Source organism: Pavona decussata, unplaced genomic scaffold (genome assembly GCF_977016875.1).
Source record: "Pavona decussata unplaced genomic scaffold, jaPavDecu1.1 SCAFFOLD_233, whole genome shotgun sequence".
Lineage (NCBI taxonomy): Eukaryota > Metazoa > Cnidaria > Anthozoa > Scleractinia > Agariciidae > Pavona > Pavona decussata.
The window spans coordinates 626,786-642,870 of NW_028145638.1; the positions used below are offsets into that span (position 1 = coordinate 626,786).

The 16,085-nt window shown below is 38.0% G+C and overlaps 1 protein-coding gene and 1 pseudogene across 3 annotated transcripts in view; one reads left to right on the plus strand and one right to left on the minus strand.

Annotated features, from left to right (window-relative positions):
* Window positions 1-14,377, plus strand: part of LOC146458221 (uncharacterized) — a 61,605-nt gene extending 47,228 nt beyond the window's left edge. Inside the window, exons 1-2 of one of the 2 annotated variants that reach the window (XM_085090977.1) lie at window positions 9,556-9,936; window positions 10,968-14,377. In XM_085090977.1, the coding sequence (XP_084947103.1) occupies window positions 10,981-13,128 (2,148 nt within the window). In that variant the 5' untranslated portion in view covers window positions 9,556-9,936; window positions 10,968-10,980 and the 3' untranslated portion in view covers window positions 13,129-14,377. Of the gene's footprint in view, window positions 1-9,555; window positions 9,937-10,967 lie in introns of those variants that run through there. The other variant, XM_085090978.1, reaches the window with a different exon arrangement.
* On the minus strand, window positions 857-6,191 carry LOC146458225 (uncharacterized; annotated as a pseudogene). The gene is made up of 6 exons (XR_014858196.1): window positions 5,886-6,191; window positions 4,588-4,723; window positions 4,145-4,335; window positions 3,487-3,631; window positions 3,267-3,326; window positions 857-3,106 (listed from the first exon to the last, which is right to left on the minus strand). The product of XR_014858196.1 is annotated as an uncharacterized LOC146458225 (transcript).
* Window positions 14,378-16,085: the final 1,708 nt, after the last annotated feature.

Genomic DNA, 16,085 nt, shown 5'->3' on the forward strand with positions numbered 1-16,085 from the left:
ATTTATCACTTAAAACTTGCAGTTTTATGACGTTCTTTTTAATTTCTAGAATTTTAAGTAAATGTTTAATTTTCTCTCTTGCAATACCCAAAATTGGTAAAGCAGAAGTGGGAAAAAACATGCAAGGACAAATAAATTTATTAATCTGTGTATCAGTCCACCTTTCTATTGTGGGTTTACGTATTTCCGGTAGTGCAATTTCATCTTGCGAAATGCTAGGATTTGTCACATGCTAATGTATTCGAGCAAAAAGTACTCGAAAAATAGTGTCAATAGTAGTAATTTTGATTTTCTCAGTGAAGCATCATAAGCAGAGAAGCGATCATCTTTGGTATTCGCAGTTGAGTCTGTCCTATAAGTGTCATAGAATCCAAATGGCGCCTGTATCAAAGAAAGGCAAGCGGCATGATGGCTTTAACAGAAGACAACAGAGGAGCTGTCGGAGAACCGTCTACAATGTAAGAAACCCTACTTGTACTTTTTTGACGTGTATTCTAATTGTCGAGCTTATTCCAGTTTAAATTTCACCGCCATTTTTTTTAAAAAAGCAATTTTCCTTCGTTCCTTCGCTGTTCACGGGAATGTCCTACAGTCATGTTTATTTAAAGAAACCAAAAAGTAACGCAATACAAAGCACGTCGTTCGCTGACCTTATGTTACGATGACTTAATACAAAAAGGAGGAGATTTTGTGCCGCAAGGGCAACTAGTTATACACGAAAAATTAGATTCTTACTGGAAGAAGAAACCTATTTCTTTTTTATTACCACTAGGTTAAGATAAAATACAAGTCAACTGGAGGAATTTGCAAGGTGGCAAATTGTAAAAAAAAGGGGACAGTTTTTTAAACGGCTCGACAAACACCTGGTCAGGGCTCATCCTCAAGTAACACAACAGAAGCACAGTGCCCTTCCTAGCGTGCCCACGAGAGAAGCAGCTCATATGCGTTATCGTCAAAAAGAGGAATGTGGGCTTTGCGGGAAAACACTTTGGCTTCGGCCACACCTCAAAAAGGCACACAAAGTAAATACGTGGGATGAGTATATACAAAGACTTAAAAAACTAAAAGGAAAGAAAAGATTTCAAATAACGTCGATTGTGGAAAACTCAGATGTCCCCGCCGGAGGATTAAATTCTTTGTTAAAGGAAATTACTCCAATGGTCGCTACAGATGAGGGGAAACAAAGACCGAATAGCCGAAAGCTTATACCCGCTGCAAAGAAAGAAGATAGCAGAGATAGTGACGAATCCCCTCCAGGAAGTCCCTTAAATGTGAAAGTTCCATACAGCGAAGAAGAGTTTCTTCGCTTTTGCGTACATAACACAAATTTATATATGGTTCTTGCCACCCATCAGGCAATAAAGAGTGGCAAGAAAGACCCTGTCATATTGCTAGATTACTAAAGTAAAAATAAGTTGAACATTGAATACTGTAATTATATTGTAAATACAAACTTTATTCCAAAAATTTATGGCTACTATAGATTTGCGAGATATTATCCTTACGGAAAGGACAAATGTATATCTTGTACTTTAAAGACATGCTCTTGTGGCAAGCTTCCCAGGTCATTCTATACATTTTGTCGCAGGCCTTGCAATGAGGCACATTTTGATTACCAAATTTGCAAAAACTGGGGGATTCGGTACCACGTATGCGACGATTTCTTTTGGTGCAAGACATGCGACGAAGCTGCAAAGAGGTGCTCAATCCCAATAGAGCAACTTTAACTTTTGAGAAATTTGAGAAATTCTATAAACATATGTAAGTAATTAACCAAAAAGCAAGTAAGTAGGAAAATCAATTATGATAATTATCTACAATCCGAGGGTAAATAAAGATTGATGATTATGATGATGATGATGATGATGATATACAAAATGTGACTGATTCAATGTCGAAATACGATTTTGCCACCCGTGCGCATTGGTGACTACATAAAATCATTATTTGTTTTGATGAAATTGGGTGAAAGCCAATTCAATTACCAAAAAATAATAATTGGGAAACAATTTCTTATTTTAAAATATGGCACTTTACGATAACGACTAAAAAACCTTGTACAAAATAATATGCCAAGTAAAATATGAAATGACACCTGAAAATTGCTCGAATAGGTGAAACCATGATCGGTACATTGTAATAAGACAATTATAACTTATTAGTTTGCAACTTTTTGATTGAGTAATTAGAGAAAATTTAGTTAATACTCTTTCTTTAAGAATTCATATCAACTCCAATTCACAAACATAACATATTGGTCATAATAAATACGTATGTTAAGACCATTAACGTTTCCGCTACCTCTTCAAAAGACCATAGTTTTGGAGGGTAGCTCTAATGCAGTTTTTAAATATATCTGGAAGCTCAAAGACTGGATCACAATTTGAATTTACATCTAACGATTTTTCATATTACAAGGGCCCATCATGGTCATTTTTAACGATCGATATTACTTTTATTTCTTCTAATGCTGGCAAAATTGCATATTTGTCCCCTGAATCCGCTTTGAGGTCTAGCCAGTATCCCTTTAATTTAGTTGTGGGTCGTGCAGCTTCCACATGAGACAGCGTCTGGTTGGGACAATAGAATAACCAAAAGTCCTCATCGTCTGCCTCGGTGTACAGAGGGAAGATGAGGTCCTTAGCATTTCCGCTAAAGTCCTTTGTGTTGTGCCCAACTGCTGCCCATGACTCTTGGTCGAAGAAATCTCTGCATTTCGTGTATAGAGTAAGACGCTCATCTTGGGTCAAGGTGCAGTCCTCAACATTGATGTCAGATTCTGACAAACGTTTACTACCCGACAATATCTCCCCAACGTCCACATCACTGGCAACCTTTAGCAAAGTGCTCCGTATCATCACATCTGGGACTGCTAAGGATGCTTCTGGTTGGCTGTTGGCCTGGTTATCGTTGTCGTTACTTTGTTTGGCGCCAGTTTCAATTTGAATTTCGAAGGTAATGGAATCAGCTGCCTCTTCTATTGATTTGCATTGCTTTGCCCCATAGCAGTAAGGCTTTTTAAAAGTCACTCCCTCTGGAAGGCCTTCCACTGTAGAGTTCCCTCTTTGGTAAGGCACACGCGAACCAGGCTTTCCAACCGCTTCACCTTTGAAGAGAAAACAATAAAAATTAAATACAAACCACCAAACAAGTGCCAAGATTTACTTGGCTTAAAAAGTGCCAGTGCATCATCTGCATCTATATACATGGATATCCTTTTCAAAGTATTGCATGACCAGTTGGTGATCCATTATGTTACAACTTACTGTATTTTTTGTTAAATAAGTCCTGTACGTGGCGGTAATTGTACTTCTTGCAATGCAAATCTAAACAACAATTGAAAGAGACAGTAATGTCAATAGTCTGGGATTTACAACAGAGTAAAAGGAAACATTATAAGCCAACTTGATTAATAACAAGATTTAGCACTGCTTTCTATTAAGCTTTTTATTATGAAAACACGTCATCGTTTATCAGAATACTCACGGAAATGCTGTCTAAATTTTGCAACAACTTCAGAGTTTGTGCTCAGAAAAGCAACTCCTTCGTCCGATCCAAAATTAAACAACTCTCCATCGGCATCTAAAAACATCAGTGCACTGTGACATCCAAGATCTTCAAGTAGCATAACCTACAATCAATGCAAAAAAATGTTTTAAAAAAATAAGATTTCATATACGCGTGTAAAATCTAGTCATTGTGCCACATTTTACTGTAAATTTCCTATCACGTTTTCAAAAGCAAACATATAGGAGGAGGGTAAGTAAATAAGTAGGTAAGTAAGTCAGTCAGTCAGTCAGTCAGTCGGACAGTCAGTCAGTCAGTCAGTCAGTCAGTCAGTAAGTAAGTAAGGTTTGTTGTGGTTAGATGGAGTAGGGTAAGTAGGGTAAGCTGGTACGATAGTTAGTGTTTATGTATGTAGGTAGGTGTAGGTAGGTAGGTAGGTAGGTAGGTAGGTAGAAAGGTAAGTAGGTAGGAAGGTAGGTAGGTATGTGGGTAGGTAGGTAGGTAGGTAGGTAGGTAGGTAGGTAGGTAGGTAGGTAGGTAGGTAGGTAGGTAAGTAGGTAGGTAGGTAGGTTGGTAGGTAGAGGCATATTGTTTTTAAGAGAGAATGATCTCAGGTTAGTTGGTTAGTTGGTTGTACCTCGGCCAGTAACTGCCTTCGATGTCTGGTAATAAGTCTCTCTATTTCATCTTGCGACAACTTAGAAACATCAGGTTGCCTGTAGTTTTTAGCCACGTCATCATACTTCTTTTTTTCGTCCTGTGAAAGGGCCCTCCATTTTGAAGCTGCAAAGCGATTTCTTTCTTCCATTTTCAACCCTCGACACTCCTCTTGAAAAAGAAATATTAAGGAAGGCTATGAAGTAAAATTTACCTTAAATGAATGGTAACTGGCGGGTAAATTTTACTTTAAGGTAAGAGATTCAACATATATTTACCATGCAAACATGGATACGATCTGAAGTAATCCAGCTCATATGTTTTTCAATGAGAACGTCTAATCTAACATTGCCTGTATGCAGTATCGAACTTGATATACGAAGGTATTTAATAGCTAAACTGTTAAATCACTCTTTACATTACCAGTTCTGAATATTTCAGCACAAAAAATATTGTATGGGTTGGGGCCTCTTTGCATAGGGGGTAGCTTGATTTTCTTGCTTGGCTGTTCAGTTGCACCACTTTGTCTCCTCTTTGAACGTTCATTGCCTATCCATTTCTGAAATTCATAAGATTAAAAAGCATGTCAATTTAATATTAACACCTTTTACTCGAGTAATGTAAAAGTGGCGAAAATAAGGCGATATCGGAATATTAAACAAAAGAAAAAAAAAAAAAAACGATTTCAAAACAAAGCCAGGTTTACATATTGACTTTTTCCTAATATTATCCTAACGATTATATCAAATGGCACAACAAAGGTATGTCATTAATTAGGGAGAAGGACCATGTTATCCCCTCTCCTTCTTTTTGAATTAAATACTTGCATTGTAACATTTTTTGACGAGGATCTCAAGCTTTCTATTTTTATAAGACCAACAGTTCCAGGAAAAAAAACACTCTATTGCCTTTATTGTCCACAGCTAAATTTTCTTCTACTTCCAACAATCTCGTTAAAACACGGGGAATATGGACATTAAATCATTTAAACTGTTAGGACTACAACCTGCAGAGCAAAAAGGTTACAAACGAAAAGAAAAGGAGACAAGAAACCCACTACATAAATTAAAGGAAACAAAACATGGCAAGAAATTATTACTTTTCCATACTTCGACTAAAAAGGAAAGGAGAAATCTCCGGCCCGTCCCCGCATAAATGCCCCGGTTCCGAAGCTCCGAAATCCTCGTTTCAAATAAAGTGCAATTTTGTATAGGTAATTATTATATAATTATTATAGGTAAGGTACACCCTGTAATTTTTTTGTGGTGAATTCCAGGGACAGAGCGATAGAACACCGACTTCAGGTGCAAGATTTCCCATATTCTACCTAGAAAGCCGCAGTTCTATACTGACTGTAAAAAAAAGGTTTTCTACGTGACAGCACGTGAGTTCAAATTCGAGCGTGACACACACGAGGATATTGCACAATCGTACTTACAACAAAGGAAACTTTGTACTTTATCGATGCCAAAATACCAAATTAAAAAAAAAAACACTATAGCTTTCATTTATAACATACAAGTTACACTTCAACCGATACTTATGGTTATTTTTGTCGCAAAATTTCATTCCAACGAGGTATGTACCCGGTATTCTCATTAAGTCTCCTAAATACACTACAATAATAACTTACTTCTCGCCCTAGTGGTAATTAAGAAGGAAGATTTGCCCTGATTACGCTGTTTAAATAGGAGGACAAGAGCAATGACTTGTAAGCTTACCTCAACCTTATTCCTTGGAAGACGAGTTTCTTCAGCTGCACGGGTAATCATTTGATCATACTGGCGGCCAGTACCAATCATCCCACCATCATAATGTTGTTTGAGAATATTCTTTTGAATGTCGGTCAACATATTGTAGGTTTGAGCGCGCGGCTTACTCTTTTGACTTGCCATGTTTAAATGAGAATCACCGAAATAAAAAGGCAGATGATATTTCAATCGAGGTCACATTATGTTTGAACTGTTTCAACTTGATCGCGAGTTTGAAGTGAAGCTATTTCAAAATTTCCGGAGTGACAACGTCTCATTTCCGATTACGTAAAAGAAAGGAATTAAAGATTAAAATTACATCAACTGAGGACAAGAGTTTGTTTTTCTCTGATAAATCTCGCAAAAGCAAAATACAGTGATTCCATACTTTAATTGGTGGCTTTGCAAATCTTGACTTCGGGTTTACACATTACTTTACATGAGTCATGTGTAATTATTTGACTGGCATGACAATTTCAATAGCGGGACCTTTTCGCATCTAGTTGTAGTCTAGAATAGGCCCAAAAAACACAGCTGAATGTGGTCTGGTATAGGGTGAAGTATCAGAGTCCCAGCTGCACACCCTTACCCAACAATTACACCCCCTCCCCCCCCCCCCCCCTGCTCAAACATTCACCCTGGATACATAACCTCCGACGCGGCACACACACAGACATTAATATTGATTTTAAAGGCTATTCTAATGATTATTTTCCTGTAGTTATAAACATATAAAGGCACGGAACCACCGTGAAAGCCCTCAAAATGTTAAGCTTATCGAGGTGATCAAGATTCAATTCGTGCACAAACATATCGTAGTTTAGTACGCTTCATTAGACCATACCCAACTAGCCGCTAAAGTATTTTAGGTAGGAGGCCAAAACTCTCGTCCTGGGCTTCTCTGCTGTAAGCGCTAAATGGGTTCTCAGCATTAGGTGCTCCAAAGGAGAGCAAAGAGTTGAATTCAAACACCAAACATAATTACAAATATTTTTTTCTGTCCGCCATTTTGGATTAATTTTGCGCATTTTCATATCTAAATGCTGATTGGTCAGCTTCCTCACAATGGCAGCAATTGTCATGTAAGCTGGCACAAAAGATAATTTAGAACGGACGGTACCCGTTGTTCTAAATTTAGAAGAGTAGGGTTTAACCCATTTAGAACCCGAGATACGGGTGATAAGTTTTGATCGTGAATGCCTCAGCCGATGCCCAGATAACGTTCTACCTTTACCCAGCTTGGGACGTGATCTGTTGGTTGTCTGTCAAGTCTAAAATTCTCAGACCCAGCGAAAATTATCTCCATCGCAGCAAGAACGGGTTCCAGTTTAAAATTGTCGCCAGATTTGAAGACAATCGACCATGCAAAGAAGACAATCGTAGAGCTTCAACAGTAGTGGGATGAGGATAAATTATTTAAGGTCATTGGCACTGAAGGAACCAGTTCACCAACTGGCATTGAAGAGCCATTGGCTGATCATACAGAGAAAAGAATATGCCTAGTAAACTAAGTCATTTCGAGTTCATTCGATGATAAAAGATATATTCCTTAAGATGGAATACAAACACCAGCTTATGGCCATAAAGATATATGTCAGAGTACAAAAATTAAAACAACAAAAATTGGAGTTCAATTAAAATCCTCAGAGTTCATGCTTCCTTTCTTTGAATATGGATTGATAGCCAGTTTTTTTAACTTGTCGATTCTTCTTTAGATTCTCTTTAAAACTCTCCTTTCGCTGCCATCTTTATCTACTCTTGTAATCTTCTGCGTGATTTCTCATAGCGTAAGATCCTTTGGTACTCTTCAAAAACTTTCCTATAACGCTTGACTGTATTCTCCATCAAACTGATATCATATCGGCATATATACCACACAAGTAAATAGTATTTTTCGCGAGTGCTGATTGGCTAGCTTGAAGGTGATTAGCCAAGTACTATTCACCTCCGAGCAGCTGAAGAGAAACCAAAGATGGCTTCCCGTTTCGCCACGGTTACTTAAGAGGAAATTATTTCGAAAAACGAGGCGCTGTTAAAAAAAATACATAAATGGCAACAAAGTTTTGTTTGACGGTAAGTTATTTAATCTGTTCAACCTCATATTCTAAGGTTAAAAATGAAAATACAATCCCTTGTTTACGAAAACTGCCTAGCTGACTAAAATTACACTGAATGAAAACAATGAAACATCAAATATTTTTCAGCATGGTTTCAACAACAGGACGAATTTTATAGAAAAATTGAAGAAATGACACTGTAGGAACTAAACAAGTGTCTCCCAAAGTTTTATTTGTCTGCAAGAAAGCGAGACGGAACCGTTTAGAAATCGCTTACTGCGTGGCGCATGAGATTTTAAAATTCCATACCATTTGTCGGTATATTGTCAGAAATAAAATAATTTTTTGATTCACTAGTTATTCAGCTTATGTGGTATATACTAAAACACTTTTTCATCTCAGTGTCGGTAAATATCCATCACTATTCACCTCCACAAGCACTTCGGTTGATAATTGTTAATTATTAATGTTAGAGGTAAATTTTTTCTTCACCACCCATCAGCGTTACTGAATCTGAATCTTTTCACGTGTACACTTGAATTTTGAAGTTAATTCTTCTAGTGAAGGCATCTTCTTTGAAGATTAAACCAAAAAACAAACCAACTTTTGAACCAAGCGGTTTAATTTTAGGCAATAAGTCGACTATGAAATGCTATTTAAAAAAAAGGGAAAATCCATCTCGACTTCCTGTTTTTAATTAAGACCATATCTCGGTCACAAAAATTTGGGTTAATATATAGAAAATAAAGCAGTTAATTCAAATGGTAAGAAAAGTGCAGAGTTATCAAATGATGTAAATCAAAAAAGTATTATCTGATAAAAAAATTTGAAGCGCAAAAAAAATTTGAATTGATTTGCTGAAAAATATATAACACATAATTATTCAATTTACATGTAAATTTAATGGAGTTGCCAGCACTTTTTAAAATTTGGAAAAGATTAAAAATAAATAAGATTTTTGTGCGGTTGGTAGCCTCATTTACTATACTACTTGTCTGTTAGCAGTATTTCAAAGTAATTTTTTATTCAGTTACAGAAACTAATCAGATATATATGACTGAAGAAGAGTATAAATAAGTTTTGATCGTGAATGCCTCAGCCGATGCCAAGATAACGTTCTACCTTTACCCAGCTTGGGACGTGATCTGTTGGTTGTCTGTCAAGTCTAAAATTCTCAGACCCAGCGAAAATTATCTCCATCGCAGCAAGAACGGGTTCCAGTTTAAAATTGTTGCCAGATTTGAAGACAATCGACCATGCAAAGAAGACAATCGTAGAGCTTCAACAGTAGTGGGATGAGGATAAATTATTTAAGGTCATTGGCACTGAAGGAACCAGTTCACCAACTGGCATTGAAGAGCCATTGGCTGATCATACAGAGAAAAGAATATGCCTAGTAAACTAAGTCATTTCGAGTTCATTCGATGATAAAAGATATATTCCTTAAGATGGAATACACACACCAGCTTTTGGCCATAAAGATATATGTCAGAGTACAAAAATTAAAACAACAAAAATTGGAGTTCAATTAAATCCTCAGAGTTCATGCCTCCTTTCTTTGAATATGGATTGGTAACCAGTTTTTTTAACTTGTCGATTCTTCTTTAGATTCTCTTTAAAACTCTCCTTTCGCTGCCATCTTTATCTACTCTTGTAATCTTCTGCGTGATTTCTCATAGCGTAAGATCCTTTGGTACTCTTCAAAAACTTTCCTATAACGCTTGACTGTATTCTCCATCAAACTGATATCATATCGGCATATATACCACACAAGTAAATAGTATTTTTCGCGAGCGCTGATTGGCTAGCTTGAAGGTGATTAGCCAAGTACTATTCACCTCAGAGCAGCTGAAGAGAAACCGAAGATGGCTTCCCGTTTCGCCACGGTTACTTAAGAGGAATTATTTCGAAAAACGAGGCGCTGTTAAAAAAATACATAAATGGCAACAAAGTTTTGTTTGACGGTAAGTTATTTAATCTGTTCAACCTCATATTCTAAGGTTAAAAATGAAAATACAATCCCTTGTTTACGAAAACTGCCTAGCTGACTAAAATTACACTGAATGAAAACAATGAAACATCAAATATTTTTCAGCATGGTTTCAACAACAGGACGAATTTTATAGAAAAATTGAAGAAATGACACTGTAGGAACTAAACAAGTGTCTTCAAAAGTTTTATTTGTCTGCAAGAAAGCGAGACGGAACCGTTTAGAAATCGCCTACTGCGTGGCGCACGAGATTTTAAAATTCCATACCATTTGTCGGTATATTGTCAGAAATAAAATAATTTTTTGATCCACTAGTTATTCAGCTTGTGTGGTATATACTAAAACACTTTTTCATCTCAGTGTCGGTAAATATCCATCACTATTCACCTCCACAAGCACTTCGGTTGATAATTGTTAATTATTAATGTTGAAGGTAAATTTTTTCTTCAGCAGCCATAAGCGCTACTGAATCTTGAATCTTTTCACATGTAGACTGGAATCTTGAAGTTAACTCTTCTAGTGAAGGCATCTAATTTGAAGATTAAACCAAAAAACAAACCAACTTTTGAACCAAGCGGTTTAATTTTAGGCAATAAGTCGACTATGAAATGCTATTTATTAGGGAAAATCCCGTTGTATTACATCTCGACTTCCTGTTTTTTAATTAAAACCATAACTTGGTCGCAAAAATTTGGATTAATATATATAGAGAATAAAGTGGTTAATTCAAATGGTAAGAAAAGCGCAGAGTTATCAAATAATGTAAATCAAAGTAGTATTATTTGATAAAAAAAATTTCAAGCGCATAAAATATTTGAATTGATTTGCTGAAAAATATAAAAGACATAATTATTCAAGTTACATGTAAATTTAATGGCGTTGCCAGCACTTTTTGAAATTTGGAAAAGATTAAGAATAAAAAAGGTTTTTGTATGCTGGTAGCCTCATTTACTATACTACTTGTCTGTTAGCAGTATTTTAAAGTAATTTTTTATTCAATTACAGAAACTAATCAGATATGGCTGAAGAAGAGTATAAATCAGTTTTGATCGTGAATGACTCAGCCGATGCCAAGATAACGTTCTACCTTTACCCAGCATGGGACGTCATCTGTTGGTTGTCTGTCAAGTCTAAAATTCTCAGACCCAGCGAAAATTATCTCCATCGCAGCAAGAACGGGTTCCAGTTTAAAATTGTTGCCAGATTTGAAGACGATCGACCAAAGAAGACAATCGTAGAGCTTCAACAATGGGATGAGGATAAATTATTTAAGGTCATTGGCAACAAAGGAACCAGTTCACCAATTGTCACTGAAGAGCCATTGGCTGATCAGGTAGAGAAAAGAATATGCGTTCGAAAACTTCAACGGGATAAAGAATTGAAACAAACCAGCGGAGGGCGAAACTTTTATGAAATTTTGGGGCTTGACATGAAGAAGGTTCGTAAGATGTCTGAAGAACAACAAGCTCAAGCAATCAAGAGAGGATTCCGCACACAAATGCGTATATGGCACCCCGATCGCGACGGAGGAGATGAAGAAGTCGCCAAGGAGATCCTCTTTGCCTACGAAACCCTACAAAATGAAGAAAAACGTGCGCGTTACAACAATTTAGCTGACTATGACAGTGACTGGGGTTGGCTGTCTTTACAACGCTACAAAGCAATTTTCAAACCCGACTGTGTCACTGAAGAACAAAAAAAGGCTTACAGAAAAAGGATGTTTCTCTTTGCTTTGTCAGCGCTGTTGAGTGTTGGAGGTATTGCTCTGACTGTTTCTACTGCTGGATTAGCAGCACCAGCGCTAGTGGCCACCGGGGCGGTATTTGGAGGAGGATTGGTCGGAGCTGGACTGCAGTCTGTACAGCACACTTTGAAGAAAGCATCCGTTGTGGATGAGTGCCACCTCAAAGATTGGCTTATGAAGGCAGGCATTGGATTTGTAGGTGGTGCGGTTACTGGAGGTGCTGCTGTCGGCATAACTGCCGGGGTAACTGGCATTGGAAGCGCCGCATTAGAGTCAGCTGCCGTCACCGCTGGTCAGTACGTGGGAATTGGGGCAGCCACGGGTGCTGTAGGTGGTGTGGCATCGTCTCTTGCCACAGATACAGGTAGAAGGGTTGTGGATGGAGAGGATGTCACATTGAGGCAGGCAGGTTTTCGTGCACTATGCGGGGCTGTAGTGGGTGCTGCTGCAGGTGTAGCAGGGGGTGCTGTTTCCAAAGCTGTCGTGGGATCCCAACAATCTGCAGCATCGGCTAACTTTAAGGGAGAAATAGGAGAACAAGTCGCTATTATTACTGGAGCAAGACGCCTTGGCAACCATATGGCCCGAACCATTCCCAGAATGTTAACTGAAAATGGAACGGAAGCAGTGGTCGGCTGCTCTCTTCAGATTGTCGAGGAGCGTTTGGACGATACTGTGGAAAATCGAAGCCCTGGGGAACACGTTGTGGATGGGCTCAAGAATGTTGCCGCTAACACTGCCTTAGGTGCTGTAAGAGACGGTGTTGCCGGACTTGTCAACTATGCTTGTAACGAAGTACAAGTTGATCAAAGATTGAAGAAGGAGTTGAAGAATCCATCGATCAATGACGAGGCGAAACCGAGCGGAATCAAATCTTCTCCGCGCCGAAGCAGAGTAAGATTTGTTTTGCATAAAGAAAACAGGGAAGACCTTCATAACTGGAGAGCTGGGGAATGCTCCGCTACCTACAAGCCACTCGATAACGAGGAAACTCCTAGCCCCGTACCTGAAAACTTGGACGCCTTCTCTGAAGAACTCGCCAACATGGAGCTTGAAGCAGATGAACATCCCGTGGATGGGAAAGTAAAGTATATATCCAAAGGCGCTTGGCGCTCTAAAATGGTTGTCTCTTTCTTCCTTAACGACTCATGGGTTACTAAAGAAGTAAGTGGTAGCGGAACTTTAATTGACATCCCTTCCAATGCTCGTAACATCGAGGTGAGGTTTCAAGTAAGTCGTCCTTTTTGGGGTGACGTTTGCAAGTACGATCGTTTCCACAAGTCGTGGTTCAAACCGTACGAGCCTCATATCTTCCGGTACGACACTCCGCCAATTCGCACGTTTACTATCTGGGGCAACCTCTGGTGGGAGGCGGTAATGACAGTCAGCAATGAATATCATGATGAAACAAGAGAGATGTAATTTGTAGATTTTTGGAACAGACAATGATCTTTTAAGACAACAATGTTTGTTGATCGCAGTGCCAAACACTTTATGTGCGTTTTATGTACGTGTTAATGGCTTACAATTTTGACGTTTGTTCGGGATTATTTTAGAGAACTAAAATAAACCGTAGCTTAAAATATGCTTAAATCTTAATTCAGGATGTATTGCAGGCCAGCAAACAGGGCAGCAATACCCATCCCATCCCAACACCCCCTCCCTTTCCCGGGCGAGCCCATGGGCACTTGAAAGCAAACCGACAAATGCTAACAGAGTGGGATGCCCCACGGTACAGTTAAATGTAATAAAAGAAGTTATAAGATAGAACTAGAAAAATACATAGCGGTCACTTTGGGCCAGCAGAAACCTTCAATTGCTAAATGGCAGAATTTTGCACTTCTTTGTTGATCGTATAAGATCGTTTTCTGTAAATGTCATGTATCTTAATTTTTGTAATTCAGTCAACTCTCTCGTAAGCGACCACCTCGTAAGCACGTAAGCACGACGCAGTGGTTGCTTATAGGGGGCAGTCGCTCACGGGAACGATCAACAAATTAAGCCTAATACTGGATTAGTTAATTCCCGGGATATCCAATCGATAGAATCGATAATCGATGACAATCGATCCAATCGATACCTATCCATATCAATTAATCGATTGATATTGATAATCGATGACCAATCGATGGCGAAGATTCGTGTGGTTATCGATTGGTATCGATTATCAATATTTATTGATAGATAAATTGGTATCGATTGCTATCGATTGGTTGCAGATTAACGGAACCGGAATCGACGCATAAAAAACAAAACTTTGTAGGCCGTAATTAAAAACACATTTCCGTGATGTCAATGTTAACAGGAGAACAACACTCTCTTCTTTTTCTTTAACGTTAATGCCTCGTCCACAGGAATCCGGGGTTTTTTTTTTTTTTTGACAAATTTAAATTAATTTAATTCAATTTAATTAAAAGTTGGTTCCATGGGCCAATGTATGGGTTAATTACATGAAAAATATTACCTTAGCAGCTAAAATTAAGCAAATGAAAACTGATTTTTTTCACATCTATTCATTCTTGTGATGAAACTTTGTATAGCATTTTGGAACAGATCACTGTAACAATTCCCGTTTACCTACAGATCTAATTATAGGTATCTTCCCTGGTTGTAAACTATTATTATCTCTCAGCAGTTAGAAAAGGCTTCATTAAAAATTAAACTATTGTCACTTCTGGGTAATGATTTACTAACGATCACAAGTGATCATGTTGGGTGGCCGCTTATCGGAAACAGAAACCAAAAGAATATGTGTAATTTCTTGCATAAAAGGTGGTCGCGGTCCCTTAAGAATTTTGAGTGGTGGTCGCTTTCGAGAGAGCTTTTGAAACATTTTTTTTAAACAAAACGGTTGTTTACAGTAATCCCTGAGGAAGGAGAGGGGAGGGGGTGGACACTAAAAGAATTGCCTTCATGGATAACGGATCACTCAGGTAGTTCATCGTAATATTGGAATTTGAGGTTTTCTTGCAGTTCTATTTCCGTTAGTTAATGCTGTAAAGGCGATCGATTTGTATGAAACAGTTACTTTGAACTCTGAGCCATTTGGTGATAAATTTGTGCTCGGTGGCCCGTTTAATTAGTTTTGAAGACCGAATTTTCGGGAAACTATATTATTCCGACTGATCGAAAAGTCGTTCATGGTATGTGTATTGTAAGAAATGTTAATGTTTATTCACTTGGACATCCTCTGTCATCCTCTAGTCGAGAACAAAATCATTTAATGTTAATTATCAGTTCAGAGGTGGTCGTCGCCTTTGATCAAACAAGATATTTAGGAGATTGCACAACAGCTATGCAATAACTGAAAAGATAAATGTAAAACCAAAAACTGTATTCAAGCCGCTGAAAAAGACCTTTATAACATTAATTTATAACATTTAACAACAACAACAAAAGACATTGCAAATTATATTTTACATCTATAAGGCTAACTGCACAAGAAACGTAATTACACATTATATCTAGCTTACAACCTATCTATGGTAAAAGAATAAAAAGGAAAAAAGAACAGGCGTGACTTTAAAATAAACGTCTGACAGCCGCCTCGAGCTCATACTCCACACATGTTTAATATGATTTGCCACAATTTTCGATGCGTTGCTGTTCAAATAGCTTCGATAAGAATCCATCTAAATTTGGTTTCTTTATCGAGTTTTTACAACTGAATAATGAAAAAGTATTTCTTTTGAAATAGAATCAATAAACGTAGTCTGCATTCAAGAGGATTTGACAATTCCGATGATGCATGAGCAGTCAGGGGCACCTAACGAAAGTTTTCTCTCAAATACAGTCGAACCTCCCTTTGCGACCACCTCTCGTAAGCGACCACCTCTCATTAGCGACCACTTTTCCAAAATACCAAAAGTTTTTAAGTCAAATCACTATAGATGGAACCTCTCGTAGGCGACCACCTCTCGTAAGCTAACACCTCCCGTAAGCGACCACTTTTAGAGATGATTGTTTAAAAATTTCTATTGTTTTTAACCTCCCGTAGGCGTCCACTTGACACACATTCTGCTGTATCTCTTACGGGAGGAAATTGCAAAATGTGTCGCTGTAACATACTGGCCACATCATTACAGCGGACGCCGTATTAAAATCTCACAGCCGGAGCTACCGGAAATGTCTCCCGAAGTAGCTTAATCTAGCATTGAAACAATTGACAATATACACATGCACTATAGTGTACACTGAAATAAACTTTAATTAGGTTGAATCCCTTGTAGGAAAGAAACTCTCCTATCTGGTAAATTACATGTATGTACATGCATGACCGGTGATGACTCTCTCAACCTTGTACTACTCCACAGAAAAATTGTGGCAATAAAGAACGTCAACTGGATTATGTAACAAACAAACAAACAAACGCGAAAGTT